Consider the following 13,733-nt stretch of genomic DNA (forward strand, 5'->3'; position numbering starts at 1 on the left):
GATATTCATATTTCTAATCTATTTACATTATTAATTAAGAAATAATTTAATTCTCTAAGAAAATGTAATAGTTGAGCGATCCCCTCTAATGTAGCTAATCAAAATTTTTATTCTAAAACCAAATATATGTATGGATGATTTCAAGTGGCATCGGTCCTTGGTACGAACCCTCACAAACAAAGTTCTGAATTCCGCGAGATCTGCCTCAGTCGGCTTGGACATCTTGGCTCCATCCTGGATAAGAGGGGTGAGTAGGGGTAGCGAGCGGGCTTTTAATTTTTTTTTTTAAAAAAAAACTTGTTTTCTGAAAAACGAACTTTAGAAACCAATTAAAACCCAATTGGTATTCTAATTCTGGAAAAGCAATTTCAGAATACCAACTTGAAACCAGCACCAGTTTCAAACCAGCAAGACTTCTGGAGACCAATTTTCTCATTCAATTCCTTCACAATTAGGGCAAATACGCATACAGTGGCAGTGAGATTCTTTGTTGGTAATGGCTGAAAAGAAAACCAGCTCGTATCAGAGAACATAGTGAAATCGCCAGTGGGACCACCTGAAAGGCCTTCTGGCTGTCATTATTTTAGTTTTCTTTTCTGTTTGCCATGCAACCAACTAATCATCAACCAAGAAAAATAAACATAACTAGTAGCAAGTCAGAGTTCTAAAATGAGCCAGCACTATGATTTTTTTTTTTCATTTTCCAAGTCAAATATGCAGCAGAAGCCATTTCAAGAACAATAATTGGCCTTCATAAGAAATAACCTCGTGACAGCCATGCATAAGAAATTCACTTTTGGCAGCATGACCAAGTAATCGATAGAAGCTACAAAATACTGAGAATTATAAGAAATACACTGGACCTTGTCAAGAACCTGGTTTCCGAGCTCAGCTGAAGAAACTGAAGGTCCCGATTGCAACAACCAACAATGTTACTGATCCACATGAAATTTTCCAAGGGGGCAATTAAAAAATTTTATTCTCTGCTGCTAAGTCCAATATAAGGGAACTCTGTTTCCGCATGTACAAAATTGTGGATATGGCTTGAGTTTTCAGGTGCATAAACATTCATTTCGAGTGAAACTTTCGGCTGACAGATTCATAACTGGGGACGTTGATAACTACAAGAAAGATATTGTGGGTAACTATGAGAACCGTAAAGGATTAACATTTCCATCAATCATTTTAATAATTTTTACCAAAAGTAAGTCAGAACATACCATCTCCCCAAGATGCCATTGTCAGTGGTGAAGAAATGATCTTCTGCGAAATTGAAGTTATATCTTCCAGTGTAACTTCATCAAGAGCTTTCAGAAAATGCTCGATTGGTTTCCTGGAAGGTCAAATGCAAAAAGGAAGATGCATTAATTTGTTGAAAAGGCTACATGTTGGTTGCAATTGTTTGAATGCTCATCTCAAAGAAAAATCAACAATTTTATGCAATAGTTGTGTGTATTGAATTAAATTTAAAGCTACTGCATCTCCTGCTAAGACTAGATGCTAGAAGAAAGTAGAGACCTTCAGCAAATCATTATGACAGCTGTGCAGAGTTTACAAACAAACATTTAATGTACTGCAGTTAAAGTTTTATTTCAAATTTTAGATGCTTTATGCAAACAATCACTCAAAGTACATGCTACAGACTGTCTAATAGATGCTCCAAGTAAAAAGGGTGAATTAAACAGGAACAGATAATTAAATTTAATTTAATCCACACCTGAAAACAGATTCAAGTAGGCAAAGAGCTTCAAACCCTGCAGGGCGCCCAAATAGGTCAGGTCATGGCATATTTTTAATCACTCCAGATCTTAGACAAGGATCAAGGTTTGTGCACAGCACGGTCCCAGACCAAAAATGGAATTTGTGATTAAATTTGTGAGGTCTCATTCAATTATTTAAAAACAGGCCCTGGTTTAGATCTTGGTAAGATTCTGAATAGAGTGGATAAATATACCCAACAGGGATCTTGGTTGATTATTAATATCTTGGTTGATTATTAATAAATCAAACTCCACATTCTGGACGTATTCCAGTTAGGGCAGAGAACTTAAAAGTCAACAAAAGACAAAATGGGCCATGTCTGGGTTGTCTCCTTATGGCCTCAGACTTGTCCACTTAATCCCTTACTCCAGTAAAATGGATATGCTCAATCTTCAACCTTAGGCACCACGTTGCATGTGACCAAATATAATAAAACACAAAGTCATAGAACATGAGATTACATTTCCTGACAATTTATTATATGTTTTATAAAGCATAATGAGAAAAATAGATTCACATGATAACATTTATAGAAATATACCCTAGCATTGTGATTTTTCCAATAGTGCTAGTTGTAGACGGGTATAGGCCATGCATCACTAAAATTACCAAGAGAATTGCTCAAGTTAACTCAAACATTATTTTTTTTTCTTATCAAAATTCCATATTTTCTTTGCATTTTCCTGAACGATGCTGGCACTCTAATTTTCTTTTTTTTAATCTGAATCATAAATTTAAATGAACGATTTAATCAGACATGGAAACATACCATTCGGTCAGAATATTGAAATTGGACCAAAAAATAATAATGTATTATCATTATTAAGATTTTTGCAGCATATTCATTCTCCTGGTATATCCCATCTCATACCCCATTTGAGGTGGGCAATTAAAACTTTATAACTATTTATCTTAAATTAGTGAACATACTCTCGCATCTTCAGCCAGACTTATCCACCCCTATCTGATGTTCCTATCTCCCAAGGACGCACGTCATAAAGACGCACCATGTGCAAAAATAAACCGAAGTCACAAGATGCAAAAATGCTCAAGCATTTGTGCATGAAGAAGTTATGGAAATGATTGCACCTCTCTCCATATGTCAAAATTTGTCGCCCAATATCTTCTGATGCTACCATCTGCGATTAAAGGAAAAACGTCTAAAAGATGAGCACAGCAACAATGCAAATTCTTTTTAAATCTTGCAAAAGGGTATAAACAAAAACATACTCTTGATTCCAGGTTCATCAGAACAGCAGACTTAGTAGACTGCTTGGCACGATCTAGTTGTGTCTGGTCAACTATGCAAAAAGGAAGAGAAGCCATAAAAAAGAGTCCAGGTTTATTAGAAAAATTCACTGCAAGATTAAGTGCAAATAAAAACCTTGTCCTGGAGTTGCAAGTGCAAGAAGTTCTCTTGCCGCCAAATCAACAGCTTTGGAAACAAAATCTGAACCCTGATTTAAAACAACCAATTCTTAGAAAGGTTTTCGGGTATTCAATGGCAGGAGTGCAGTATAACAATAAAAATTGATATAGTATGACAGGTGCACAGATGCACATGCACAAGAAGGATTTTATATGTTTACAAGACCACTTCAGTCTAGGCCTGATATGTTACTTTTTCATAGTTAGGGTGCTGTCCTTGTGTGGATGCTTTTAGTTTGCAAGTAGCTAGGCTATCTTGCAGCTGGTTCTTTGATTTCTCACCCTCCGAGCAGACTGCACACCCCCCCCCCCCCTTTTTTCCTTGTTGATTTCAAATTCTCTATAAGAGTTGTGGCTTTACCTACACTTTTCCCACTCTATAAAAAAAGAAAAGACTTGCTCTACTCAGAATCAAGGGAGGATGAAAGCCAAAAACATTTGGATACTCAAATAGAAATCAACTTAATTGGAAGCACTTCTCATTGCAGAACTGCTAATGATTTTCTGGGGAAAAAACTTCCTCAACAGTACCCTCAATAGGAGGAAAATAAAAACCTAGGCAAGAATAAGTGGCAAAATTTGCTGACCTGTATAAACCCCCCAAATATATTTAGACTATATAGTTGGTATATATAAGAAGGAATGATATCAAAATATGTCATATGAATCAGCGTTCCAGTTGATTGATGCATTTAATTCAGTGGGTTTTCATCATGTTGCATGTGGTGCCATCCTACTGCAATAGGGTTATCTAAAATCAACTTGCACGATAACCATTTCAGATTCTTTTTATGATTTTGTAACCATGATCCACACGTTGTTGCACAATGGGAGGTTAAGTGAAGAGCTTTTGAAAATGAAACGGGCTGCATGAGAAAGTTGAAGAAAAAGAGGAGCAGAGGGAAGAAAAGCGGGGACAGGCATGGGACTCCTCAAATGCAAAGATAATGTGTAAAAAACCAAGCCACTGCCTCAATGCCAAGTATAATTATCAACTCTCTCTACCTATAGACCAACTTATGCTTTATAGAGCTTACATGAACAAGAAAGCAAAATTCCATATAAATCCAAAGACTTAAGAAATTCATTCCTATGTAACCTACTTAAAAAATAACCTACAATACCCAGAATCCTAGCAAAGTTTAAAAAGACTCCTGCTACTATTATAAAGTAGTATTTGGCACATGTAATGCATGTAGGAGTTTGTAAGGATAGCGGTGTTTTAATCTGATTGGAGATAAATCTTTCGATGAATGGAGAGAGATGAGATTAGTTTATCCTTAAGAGAGATTACATGACAAAGAAACCACAGTATTGGACTTTCTCACTTGGATATGGACTCTTCCCCTTCCCAAGCCTGAGTTCATGCTTTCCATGCACTTCTCAATTATGTCAAGAAAGAGATCAAATAAGACTCTCATCCATATGAGATTTTTTTTTAATAAATAACCATGTTATACTCTGTGTTGGGCCTCTTCTTCTACGTGATTTCACGGGAGGCAATCGAACATCCATTGGACAGCAAAAGCTCAAAAGTCCCCATTCTATATAGTAGGAGATAAGATATAATACAGCAAAAGCTCAAAAGTCCCCATTCTATATAGTAGGAGATAAGATATAATACAGCAAAAGCTCAAAAGTCCCCATTCTATATAGTAGGAGATAAGATATAATATTCGATCCAACCAAGATGAAAACAAAAGGGTATCACTAAACACCAAAAACACACAAAGCGCAGAACTATTAAAATAATATTCAGTTTTGTAACTTCCAGTTACCTAAAATTTGAACTTTGAACTTCGAACATTGAAGTGGAAAACAATGAAAAAAGACATCTAATGTTTACGTGTTTGACACAACCAAATTCTCCTGCATGTAACATGAAACCAGCCTATATCAACTGCCAGAAAAGGTAACCTGCGCAAACTAAAAATGAAAGAAGGAAAGAAAAAGTGGCACGCTGCCTCTCTCCCCTCTTCTCCTGGGTAACCATATGCTTATGAGTAACACCTCTTGCTTCCTCTTTTATAGCAGCCCTGCGTCTTCTTCCTCTTCTTCTCTATCTTCCCCAACCCCCACATTTCTATTTTCCTTTATTTTTGTTGTCTTGTTTTATTATGTTTGCTGACTTTTGTGTAGCTTGCTAAGAATCCCATCTAATCCGTTGTTATAATGTCAAATGACAGAGCTCATACTTGATTGTTTTCATCTGCACTATCTGCCCTCCTTATGATACTTCGTCTTTGAGAGACAAAATTGTGATTATTGCATGTTAACTTGAAATGGAGCTTCTTAAAATTTACAGATGGCAGTAGTAAATCATCTTTTCATTATAAGCAAACCATGGAACTCTATAAAGCCCTTAATCTAGCAGTCCGGTACACAAGTTTTGGTTTACTGCCTCCAGATAATCCATGACACCACTCAAAATCTCACTTGAGAATTGAGATCATCTTCATTGAAAGGGCCTCTAGACTCACTATTGAGCAGTCCCAACCCTAGGGCTGCATCATAAAACTACATAAAAACAGTAGCTTGAGAGGATGAATATAAAGAAAGCTGGACGATTAAAGGAACCCCAAAAGGTGAATACTGACCAAGAAATTCAGATTTTAAATTAGTATAATAAGATGTCTGTCAAATATTAATAACATTTCCATATACATAGTAAAAGAGTGGCTTACTGTGGTTGCATGGATTCCAAAAATGCCAGTATTATTGTAAACACTGTTGAAAGCAGAGAACGACTGGATTTGTTGGAACTCATTTAAGATGCGAAGATCTGTAAACAATGCACCCATTTAAAAGTTAAAGATACACGAATTACAGAACATATTGATGAATGATAACACGGACATCTGTCATGCTTCAAGAGTACCCCGATGTAATATTACTTTAGAAAAAATGGAAAAACAAAGATGGAGAACAGGAGTCTGATGGCTAAGTTACAGGCAAGCCAAGAAAACATGGCTATGCATGGGTTGGAACTTACAAAGCCGAGAATACATTCCTTTCCCAGGACCTCCAGTAGAAAAAGAGCCTCCTCCACCCATGAGCATCTGCAAGAACATGGAATCAACACGGCATCAGTCTATATGATATCTAATAACAGACAATAATAGTTATAAGGACTAGTGTCTGGAACATATTTCATGAAAACCTAAAACATAGAAAAGAACCAGAAAATGGAGAAGTCAACTGATTCAAAACTTGATGAACCACTAAAAGAAGACCTGAAGTACTGTCAATGTAATGGCTTCCTGCTCCTGATGCCAGCCACCAGGAACTTCAAAAGCAAGAGCAACGTGTGTTTGCTGTTCGCAAAAATAAAAATAAGTTCGGTAGAAAGAGACAAGGCTTATAATCCAAAAGGGAAAAATACATAAAAAATTGGCATTAAACAGGTTGGAAACTCTTAAAACATACTGCAGAACTCGCTTGACATCGATACTCTCCTCCAACATATACTGATCTTGGCTCTTCAGGGCGAGACACCTTTGGAAGGTCAGATAAGAGTGGTTCAGCAACTGATACCAACTCCTCATGATCCACGCCTGATGCCGCAAGTACCATTCTAGGAGCTGTATAATTCTCCTAACATTCTCAAAATAAACAAAAATGTCAAAGTAGAGAATCATCCCTGTAGCCTATGCTATAGGAGACGAGTTACTTGATCTTACCTTAACAAAGTCCTCTAAAATAGTAGCATTCAACCTGTTTACTGCAGATTCAGGAGCCATCAGAGGATTTGCCAATGCACCAGTATAGCCAGCAGAATGAATAGCCTCCAAGAGCAAACCCTGGGGATTGCTAGAAACTTCTCCAATCTCTGCCTTTACTTTCTGCAGCTATAGTTAACAAGATGAGACTGGGTCAACACCTATAACTAATCAAAATCAGCAACCAAAAGGCAGGGGTTTACTTCAGATGGAATACCTGTTCATTGACCTCCCAATCAAGGAAAACAGCATTCCTGACACAATCGATAAGCACCTCGACCATCTCAGGCACGTATGTTTTTAGAGCATCAAAAGTATAACCCATCTGTTCACGAGAAGCTGATGCCGTGACATTGCCGCCAATTGCTTCTACTTCACGGACAATACGCAAATGGCTCCTGTTTGTTGTGCTTTTGAAGGCCATCCGCTCCAGGAGGTGTGTGGCCCCAGATAAAACAGGTGTTTCATATACAGAACCACAATCAACATATAGTCCTATTGATGCAGCTGGGTTCTGACAATCCAACACAAGCAAGATTATCACATTCATAAGCTAGAGACACGTTAAACTACCATTGATTAAAATAAAAATGTGAAAAACATACTGCTGATGATTCAGATGCAATTTTGACACCATTTGGGAGAGTTGTGATCTTAGTCTTCTCTGGCTCTACGTAATCAGGCAAAGGAGGAGGAAGTGTAACACCTGCAAGTGGGGAATCTAGAGGAGGAAGTTGACTAGACTGCTCCCCAGTAAGCCAGCTGAAAAATCCACCAGAAGACCTTTTTGCAACACTTGTACTTGCAGATCTAGTGGTAGCACCAATACCTCCACCAGCATGGCGCTGAGAACAAATCGGAGATATCAGGATGTCTGAGTACTATCTTAAGATCCATCACATCAACTACAACAACTAGCTAAAGTACTGCCACAAAACCACTTTCACAATAGTCTTCAGAAACACGCTCTAACAAGAACATTTAAGCATACCAAGGATTTACTTGCTGTGCCTTTTCAAATATCTTCTAAAGTTCAATATAATTTAAGGAAGCTTAACTCGATTTATAGACATGACATCTGATGATAAATGGTATCTCAAGACAATGTCATATCCCACATTAACTAGAGCTTTTTATCAAGTAACGAGCAAAAATGAAACTGATCAGGAAGATCATCACATATTGATAAATATTCACACAAAAGGGAGATATTGTTTACAATATCCACATTGCTCCCTAGATAGTAAAGTCTATGTGAGCAATTTATGCTCCTGAATAGCAGGAAAATGTAAAACCTTAAGGAACATAAGCTCAAACAGGAAAAAGCTCCTCTAAAGCTATAAATGTTTCAACTGACATGAAAATCAGAACATCCTCTCTAGATCCTCTCAAATAATAATAAATACACATGAATGTATGTATGTACGTACATATGTACTGGAAATATGTAATAGAGCATTGTTAAGTAGGAATTAAATACTGGAAATATTTATTACATATACATGTATCTGATGTAACATCTTTAATGTATTATGGCTGAGAAAGATAAACCTTAACCTGTTATTCTTACAAATCAGATCGTGTCAGCACTTTCGAGCATTGTTTTAAAAAGCGGTTTATGCAGCCCCATATGCAGAGGCAAACCCAGCCATGTGCAGTCCCCTAATGTGCTGGGCTGCATAAGCATGCAGTATATGCCTGGGTAGTAACACATATAGTTGCATATCATATATGTGCCCCACATATCACATATATGACCGCATACTACATATGTACCTGCAAAAAATAAGTACTATATGTTTGGTCACTTTTGCACCTTCCCTTATTCCTCTTACTCTTAGTCTTCTCTTATTTCTACTGTATTTTCTCTTCCTTTTCCTGGCTTATTCACTTATTCTACTATTCTATCTTCACTTATCTCTCTCTATTACAATATTTTGGCTACATTCTTGGTTGCTGTGATAAAGCACAGGAGATTATCACCGTTCTATAGATCCAAAACAAGATCTGCAGTAGTTCTGCTTTTATTTCTCTCTTAACAGCAGGCTACTGATCAGTTTTGAAGGAGACTGGTGCTATATCACTCAGATCATATCAGATCTGAATCAAGCTTACTGTATTGTGGAGCCTGTAAATCAAGATGAGGCTACATCACATATGCAGCCATCTATGTGCCTGCATGCCTCAAATATGCCATGCGGTGACTTAACCGCACATATACCGCTTCTGTTTCTTTAAAATTTGCTTTTAAGCCATAAGTAAAATCGTCACTTCATTTTACCAAATGAAATATTATTGCCATGTACTTCAATGTTCACAATTACTAGACCTTCCTTCAAAGTTAAAACTTTATATATACCTCAAACTTTTTTTTTTACTTTTATATCAACAATGAAACCAACAGATATTAATGCGATGATCCATGGTGAATTGCCATGACATCAATTTCAAAATGGTGTTTATGACTATAAACATCACCAGCACTTTAGATCTCATTTATTTTGGGTCAATTATATTACCGATTAATTCTCGTTGAAGGTAACAGCAGCGAGTATTGCTTTCCCAAAAGATTTATTCTGCTACTTCTAAGTCTTTAGGGTTTCTCTTCCTTTCATCAAAAACTTTCATCCACTTATGTGACTCCCAAGCTTTGGCTGAAGCACAGCAACCACTTTATAACACAGTGTTCAAAATGCTTCCGCCCTTTTTTTCTAAGAAACATTGATAAACTATATTCCCTACAACATGCTCTTTACATCTTGCACGGATGGCAAAAATCAGCTACGCTCACCAAAAGGCTATCTCACCAAGAAAATTCCAGTTCTCACAAACTAATGATAACTCTCTACCTTCTTGCATGAGAACCACACTGGTGACGTCTAAGGTATACCACTTTCATACGAACAGGGTTTTGCGGGAAAATTTCATCATATATATGGCCAGCGAGTTACTAAAAAAAAATTACTTAGCTAAAATTTCATAGAAATGCACCAATTATGGATCTTCAATATGGAAAAGTTAGTTATCTATCACCCGAAACTGCAATTTTAGCTGTCACCGCAGCAGCAACAAAAATACTGACGGTAAAAGATGGCTAGCTGAAACATTCTTCACAAATTGATGTTGTGGAAGAAACCAAAAAATTGAGTCAGATTTATCTTCTCCTCACGACAGCATACCAAATGGGCAAAAAAAAAAAAGAACAGTATACAAACAAGATCCAAACTATCAAAGAAACAATTAGGTTAATCCTTCGTGACTCCTCATTAATCTAAACAACAGCATCTTGTCTTTAAAAAAAAAAAAATACCAAATCACCAATATGGAACCGACACTGTTGAGATCCAAGAACTTCTAACGAAATCGAAAATCACAGTAGATCAATGCCGTCGACAAAAGCAAATTATGCGAGAAAAGGACAACGGCATCAGCGTTTTGCGAGGACCAACCTCGAGAGCCCTGAGGTGGGATCCCAAAGCTCGGTACATGATCGGAGGAACCACACCCTCGATCGGAGAAGACAACGGGGATTCGCTTCCCAAGAACGGAGGACGAGAGAGGAGCCGCCGGACGACGGAGAGGAATATATTACTCCCACAGCTCACCACATCTTGGATGCTGAACGAGTGAACGTTGACCCTGCTTTCCCTGATTAAGGATCAAGCATCGAGAATATCTAATCAGAGCCGTCCAATATGCTTCCAAATCCGACTTATCTGTAATTTGTCTCTAAATCCCCCCATGCGTAACAAAATTATCAAGAATTTGTCTCTAGATATCATTTTCCGTTAAAATGAGAAATACTAGAAGTTGATAGAATTATTTTGAAGGGGGATTCAGCTGCGTTGATTGAGCAATTATGGGATCAGAGGCGAGATGTGCCAGAGCACCTGCTTCTCAGTGACACACGATGGATGATATCGAAGTGTCGTGTTGTCCAAGTCAGACATATTCTCCGGAAGATAAACTGAGCTGCAAATTGAGTTGCCTCATTTGCTGCTCACGAGAGATCTTATATAAATCCAGCAGACTTCTTTAGCTGGCTATGCTCATATCAGTGCTATGTGAGTAGCCGACTTATTTTATATATATATATATATATATATGGAATGAATTTGACGGTCAGATATTTTTTTGAACAATATTAGCTAAACGATGACGTATTTGCGAAACGGAATCTTTAAATGCTACCGGGACTGCTATGGCATATGGTTCAAAGAACCGAGGCGTAGGATTCACGGGAGTTCTGGAGACCAATGGAGTGATTTGTTGGGTCCACTAATAGCCAAACGATCTTTAAACTCCCATACCCCGTGGACCGTATTCCGTGTTCTTTTGCCTCAAACTTCTCTTTGGCCGGATAAAGCTTCTCGTAACCATATCGGGCACATAATTAAATAAATAGCTGACTAATTATATAACATTTGTTTTGAAGCTTATTAAAACAATATGATAGCCCTTCGCAGCATTGGTCATGTATTGAGCTCTGAAGCATCACACAGCATACAACCTGATGCCTTCGGTTCCTTTAAAAGACACGAGGATGCAGCTGATTGGATCCGAGAGGAGGGCCAGAGGGGGCTGTAAACCCTTTACTAAACGACATCCGGTGGATAGTGGATGAGTGGTGCATTTCAGGCCGTGCATGTATATTGAAAGGTAAACAGTGCCGCTGGCTGAGTTGCCTTCTATACTCCTCAACATTTTGGGGAGCTTCTTTGGACATGCTAAGGATTTTCTATTCCAATGTTTTGTCACTTTCTTTCTCTAAATTCTGTTAGCTGTATTTATGCTAGAATAACATAAGCAGCCGTTGTACCAAAAAAAAAAGAAAAAAAAAAGAAAAAGAAAGAAAGAAGACAGTTCCAAGGATGCCGAGTTAGAAGGTACTACACACGGTGAGGACAACCACGAAATATAGGGTGGTTCTATATACACCCCCCCTATTGCTCAGGACACCCCCCAAAAATTAAAAAAAAATTAAATACTCTCTACACCCCCCCATTTGCTAAGGACACCCCTAAAAAATTAAAAATTCCTAAATTACCCCCCACCCTCCCCACCCCCTCACCTAAATTGCTCTCTACACCCCCCAAACCCCCCCCACCCCGCTCTTCCCCTCCAAAACACCCGCCGGCTTCTCCCTTCCGCCCAAAAAACCTCGCCTCAAGCACCTCGCCGGCGGCCAAACCCCCTCCGTCTCCCTTTGAACTGTTCCGCCCAAAGCACCTCGCCAACGCCCAAACCCCCCCCCCCGTTCCTCCTTCTCCCTCTCGTCGCCGGCATTCTCCCGATCTCCGACCACCTCGCCGGCTTCTCCCGGAACCACCTCCCCGGCCATCTCCCGAGCAACGAGCACCTCGCCGGCGCCTCCACGACCACCTCGAGGTAGCTCCCCCCCCCCCCCCCCGCACGCCTCCCCAAATCGTTCGGCACTGGTTCTTTGAACCAGTGCCTTCGGTTCGGCCCCATGGGGCCGACCCGCTGCATGGGGCCGACCAAAATCCATTGGTTCGGCCCCATGGGGCCGACCCAATGTATCTTGGTCCCCATGGGGCCGAATCCAATTTTTTTTTTTTTTTTTCTGTTGCTAGACTAAGGATTATTTTTATTCCCAAATTTTAGCCTAGATCACGTCCTTAGGGTGAATTGGATACCCAACATCAAGGACAAGTTTTTCATTACTAGATTAGATAGTAATTTGAGAAGTAGGGATAATTTAGAATCATTATCATATAGCATTAACATGGTGCATCCAAATATGATGATCTTGTTACCTTCATCGATGTCATTCTTGATCTTGGAATGATTATCTCATATCAAATGCTCTATCAAATAATAAAACCACAACATTAGTTAACGAACAAAAACTAAAAACAAAAACTAAGAACTGCGGCATAGTTTTAGGTAAAGTCTATTATTGAGTTATGTCTTGAGTTTACGAGTCGTATACTTTTGAATTATCATTTATGTATGCAATTAAAGTAACATTGAATTATTTATCACAAAACCCAATCATGTAGATTCCAAGAAGTAACTTGTTTCTTTTTTGGCTTGTTTTATCATTTATCATTTATGTATGCAATTGAATTATTTTCTTTGATATAGCCTAACATTGAATTTCTATATTTTCAGACATGGATCCCGGTCCCTCCAGAGTTAGACCTACGGCGTCAGCTAGGAGACGTCGTGCTAGGATTGCTTCTCCCGAGCCTGCTCATATGCCATCGCCCTCTCCTGAGTCAGAGCATGATGATATACCCGCTAGGGGCGAAGACGATGAGTCCGTTGGACCATGTCCAGGAGGTCCAGAGGATGAGTCCGTCCTGATCAGTTTCAGGACGCATATAGCAGCTTCCATCTGGAGGCAACAGGTATTGTTTATTTGTTATAGCATTATATTTTGTTTATTGATGTTTTATAAAGTAGTAGTAATTATACATTTATATTACAGGAACGGGCTCCACTAAAGTGCATGAACCATACTGCCAAGGTTGGTGAATGGAAGTGGTGGTCTTCAAACCAACCAAATACCAGGTTCAAAGCACTATTGAGGCAGTCGGGCCTCATAGAGTTAGTACAGTGCTCTTATCGATTCACCGATAAGATTCTGATTTCGGGCTTCGTAGAGAGATGGCAGCCCGAGACGAACACCTTCCATATACCATTTGGCGAGATCACTATCACGTTGGATGATGTATCCGCCATTTTAGGAATTCCTGTCGCAGGTGCCTCAGTAGCAGTTTCTCCTGAGAGGATGAGTGATCGGGATGCTGAGGAGCTACTTGTGGAGTTGTTGGGGGTGTCAGCTGGAGACGCGCGTCA

The 13,733-nt window shown here is 38.9% G+C and overlaps 1 protein-coding gene across 2 annotated transcripts; it reads right to left on the bottom strand.

The window, feature by feature from the left end:
* Positions 1-662: 662 nt before the first annotated feature.
* Positions 663-10,575, bottom strand: LOC103711211 (mitochondrial-processing peptidase subunit alpha-like). Of its 2 annotated transcripts, none has more exons than XM_008797276.3 (13): positions 10,358-10,575; positions 7,514-7,753; positions 7,126-7,422; positions 6,870-7,031; positions 6,616-6,783; positions 6,423-6,503; positions 6,182-6,248; positions 5,874-5,971; positions 3,146-3,218; positions 2,992-3,062; positions 2,851-2,900; positions 1,221-1,333; positions 663-1,121 (listed from the first exon to the last, which is right to left on the bottom strand). In XM_008797276.3, the coding sequence occupies exons 1-13, from the start codon at positions 10,394-10,396 to the stop codon at positions 1,069-1,071; spliced, it is 1,512 nt and encodes a 503-aa protein (XP_008795498.2). In that variant the 5' UTR covers positions 10,397-10,575; the 3' UTR covers positions 663-1,068. The 2 variants fall into 2 exon arrangements, with proteins under 2 accessions (XP_008795498.2, XP_008795496.2); XM_008797274.3 differs by having other exon boundaries at positions 6,870-7,037; positions 10,358-10,569.
* Positions 10,576-13,733: the final 3,158 nt, after the last annotated feature.

This window comes from Phoenix dactylifera, chromosome 11, assembly GCF_009389715.1.
Source record: "Phoenix dactylifera cultivar Barhee BC4 chromosome 11, palm_55x_up_171113_PBpolish2nd_filt_p, whole genome shotgun sequence".
Classification (NCBI taxonomy): domain Eukaryota; kingdom Viridiplantae; phylum Streptophyta; class Magnoliopsida; order Arecales; family Arecaceae; genus Phoenix; species Phoenix dactylifera.